Source organism: Dipodomys ordii, unplaced genomic scaffold (genome assembly GCF_000151885.1).
Source record: "Dipodomys ordii isolate 6190 unplaced genomic scaffold, Dord_2.0 Scaffold218, whole genome shotgun sequence".
NCBI classification, from domain to species: domain Eukaryota; kingdom Metazoa; phylum Chordata; class Mammalia; order Rodentia; family Heteromyidae; genus Dipodomys; species Dipodomys ordii.
The window spans coordinates 397,400-401,624 of NW_012267434.1; the positions used below are offsets into that span (position 1 = coordinate 397,400).

Sequence of the window (4,225 nt, forward strand, 5' to 3'; positions counted from 1 at the left end):
TGTGGCTCAAGTGGTAGAGTGCTAGCCTTGAGCTGAAGAGCTGAGGGACAGTGCCCAGGCCCAGAGTTCAGGCCCCATGACCAGACCCCCCCCCCCAAAAAAAAAGAAAAAAAAATATATAAAGCTGGGCATCAGTGGCTCACACCTTAATCCTAGCTACTCTGGAGTCTGAGATCTGAGGATCCTGGTTTAAAGCCAGTCTGGGCACAAAGTCTGTGAAAGTCTTATCTCCAATTAACTACCAAAAAGCTTCAAGTGGAGCTGTGGCTCAAGTGACAATGCCCAGGCCTTGAGTTCAAGCCCCAGGACCAGCAAAAAAAAAAAAAAAAAAAGGAATGTATATGTATGTATATATGTGGGTATGTAACAAGAAAATTATACATATAAATATGTAAATGACTATCCACCCACATTATTTTTATTTATTTATTTTTTGTTGGTCATGGGGCTTGAACTCTGGGCCTGGGCACTGTCCTTCAGCTCTTCAGCTCAAGACGAGTGCTCTACCACTTGAACTACAGCGCCACTTCAGGTTTTCTGGTGGTTTATTGGAGATAGGAGTCTCACAGTCTTTCCTGCCCGGGCTGGCTTTAAACCGTGATCCTCAGATCTCAGCCTCCTGAGTAGTAGCTAGGATTACAGGTGTGAGCCACCAGCGCCCGGCTCCACATTATTTTTTAAAGGCTAGGCATGATGGTATACTCCTGTAGGTCCAATACTCAGGAAGTAGAGGCAGGAGGATTCCAAGGATCCCAAGTTCAAAGTTAGCTTATGCTACACAGTATGTTCAAGAAAGTCTCAACACCAATAACCACCACTTAAAGTAACTGGAGGAGGATATTATGTAAGAAGCATATGACACTATTAACTACTTCCTCTCTCCATTTCCATTGTTTTCTAGAAAACATCTTAAGTTTTCAGCAATCTCAATGGCCCACCTTCAGCACTCGAGCAAAACGATCCAAACAATTGCCCACAGCAATATCAATGGTTTCCCCGAAGATTCGGTAACGATGCTCTGAGTAGGCAATCACCTAAGGATGACAATGTCTGTGAAGCCTGAAGTCTGCAAAGAGGAGCATTAAGCAATAGAGAAAAGAGTAGTATTGTCAAAAACTTCCACTAAACAATTCTACAATTGTCTGCAAAGAGGAGTATTAAGCAATGGATAAAAGAGTAGTATTGTCAAAATGTCCACTAAACTATTCTACATCCCAGTAAGAAATGGAAAAATGTGCCAGGCAGGCTTGATAGTGCAAACTCTCAATTCCAGTTTCTCAGGAGACAGTGATAAGAGGATCTCGGATTTGATGCCATTCTGGGATATATAGCTTGGTCAGCTTTGGCTAAATAGCCATACCCTGGCTTTACAAAAAGAATTTTGCAGGTGAAATCTGTTGTTTCACATTTTCTAGTTTTTAGTTTCCTAATATATACATATATCACCCAGAAGCAGTGTGAACTAGGGAACAGGGTTTCTTGCTTAGAGGCAAGGAGTCCTTCTAGATTAATGAACCAGTACAATTAGTCAAAACCAAAGAGGAGGCAAAGTAGAAGAACTCAAAAATTAACTTATAAGGTTAGACTAGTGGGTGCTGGTGGCTCACGCCTATAATCCTGAGGTTTGAGGCCCATCTTGGGAGGGCTGTGAAACTCTTACGAACAATAAACTACCAAAAAGTCAGAAGTGGAGGTGTGGCTGAAGTGATAAGAATGCCAGTCTAGTTTGAAAAAACTAAACCTGAAAGTGAGGCCCTGAGTTTAAGCTCCAATACTGGCACACACACACACAAAATCATATAAAATATCCCTAATATTTCTCCCGTAAGTTTAAAAAACCTATCATTAGCTGTATTTCTTATTTGTATGTTTACATTCTTAGAATTAACAAAAGTCTAAATATTTACTAAAAATCTATGTATTTATCCATAGTAACATAAAACAACACATGTAGTTATCTTAAAGAAATTATAGAGGGATTAGGAAGGTGGCTCAGTGGTACAGTGCTTGTCTTGCATGAATGAGGCCCTGGGTTCGAATCCTCAGCACCACATAAGCAGAAAAAATTGGAAGTGGTACTGTAGCTTAAGTGGTAGTGTGCTGAGGAATAGTACGCAGGCCCAGAGTTCAGCACCACGACTGACAAACACACACAAAAAAGCTTCAAAACTGAAGGTTTTAATTCTTACTCATTCTTTCCTTTTTAGAATTAGAAATTCCTAATTATAATCCATATATAAAAATTGTCTAATGCTCTCAGGTGGCTGTTACAGGAGAGTCCTGAGCTTACAGTTAGCTTGGGCTACACAGTGAGACCCTGTCTCATTTCCTGGAAATCTATCACTTGAGCCACACATGCAGCACTAATGTCCTGTCTCAAAAAGCAACAACAACAACAAAAATAAAACAAAACCCACTCTCATCTAATATTCTAATTGTCTTGCCCAACTCTGCAAAATTACAAACTACACTGTATATTTCCTACAGTATCTTAGGTCTAGACAAGCTCAGGTTTGTTTTTGCAGTTCCTAGAACTCAGGGAGTAGGGAATTACTGGCTAAATGCCTTAGAGACAAAGATGGAATGGGTAGAATAAGCAAGTACCTGAGTATTTCCTCCGCTGACATACAGCACAGTTGGGTTAGTGGCTCCAGTGATGAGGCGGCCCATTTCAATGTGACCTATACAATGGTTCACTCCCAGCAAGGGTTTGTTCCACAGCTGGGCTATAGTACGGGCAACAACAGCTACAGAAACCAATGGAGCACCCATGCCAGGACCTAGAAGTTTATAATTGGCAAGTTAGAATCATAGAAATTAAAAGCAAATAAACAAACAACAACAAAAAAAAAACAGGTAAGGGAAGTAAAAGATATAGGAGTGTGAAAGGTAGCTGGGCCCTGGTGGCTCATGCCTGTAATCCTAGCTATTCAGGAGGCTGAGATCTGAAAATCAAACTTCAAAGCCAGTTCAGGCAGGAAAGTCCTGAAACTCTTATGTCCAATTAGCCACTAAAAACTGGAAATGGAGCTGTGGCTCAAAGTGGTTGAGCACTAGCCTTGAGTAAAGAGCGCAGGGACAATGCCTCAGCCCCCAGTTCAAGCCCCATGACAGACCAAAAAAAAAAAAAAAAAAAAGTGAAAGTGTGGGGTTGGTTGTAGGGGCAGAGGCAAGGTGAAGATTAACTTAGGCTCAGGTAAACTCTGCCACACTTTATCCCTCTCCCTGCCATACCTTTGGTAAAAGCAATACAATCAATGTCCTGGGAGGTTAATCCAGCTTCTGCCAGTGCCTCCTGCAGCAGATCTAGGATAACAGTTCGGTGGTGCCTGGCAGTATCACCTGGAAGGAAACCTAGGAAATAGACATATACCAAAGATTCTATGGTTTTTCTGTAACAAAAGCAGGAAGTAAAAAAATCAAAACATTTAGTAACATAGAATTCTTTCACTCTCGCAAGCTTTCAGAAATGCCTCTCTTTCTACTCAACTACTATTCTATCTTCAGGACTCAATACAAGTGATAACTTCCTCATACTCTTTGGGAACTTGTCCTGTGGTCTTACAGAATCCTACAAGATCACACTGTTGCATTTAACATATAACAATTATAGCAACTGACATGTTGAATGGTAACACCTTTGTATAACAAAAGATAATTTAAAAGAAACAAATTACAGCATAACAATTATCTTTAGTCTCCTCACTTTAACCACAAGTATTTTACAACACTGGCTATTTTATTTCTATATTCCCAGTTCCCAAGTGCCCAGAACAAATAATAAACGTAAGTATAGGCAGATATTGGTAGCTCATGCCTATAATCCTAGTTAATCAGGAGGCTGAGATCTGAGGATCAAAATTTGAAGCCAGCCAATACCAGAAAGCCTACAAGGCTCTTTATCTCCAGTTAACCAGCAAAAAAGCACAAGTAGAGCTGTGACTCAAGTGGTGGAATGCCAGCATTGAGTGCAAAAATCAAGCCAGAGTGCAAGACCCTGAGTTCAAACCTCTGCATAAAATCAACAGAAATAAATAAGAGGGGCTGGGAAGGTGGCTCAGTGGTAAAGCGCTTGCCTTGCATGCATGAGGCCCTGGGTTCATTTCCTCAGTACCACATAAGCAAAAAGAAAAAAAGCCAGAAGTGGTGCTGTGGCTCAAGTGGTAGAGCGCTAGCCTTGAGCTGAAGAGCTTAGGGACAGCGCCCAGGCCCAGAGTTCAGGCCC

General features: G+C 41.2%; 1 protein-coding gene across 1 annotated transcript in view; it reads right to left on the reverse strand.

Moving 5' to 3' along the window:
- Nucleotides 1–4,225, reverse strand: part of Osgep (O-sialoglycoprotein endopeptidase) — a 10,900-nt gene that overhangs the window by 4,874 nt on the left and 1,801 nt on the right. Inside the window, exons 2-4 of the mRNA XM_013035686.1 lie at nt 3,235–3,354; nt 2,605–2,780; nt 939–1,034 (exon numbers count right to left, since the gene is read on the reverse strand). Of these exons, the coding sequence (XP_012891140.1) occupies nt 939–1,034; nt 2,605–2,780; nt 3,235–3,354 (392 nt within the window). The remainder of the gene's footprint in view (nt 1–938; nt 1,035–2,604; nt 2,781–3,234; nt 3,355–4,225) is intronic.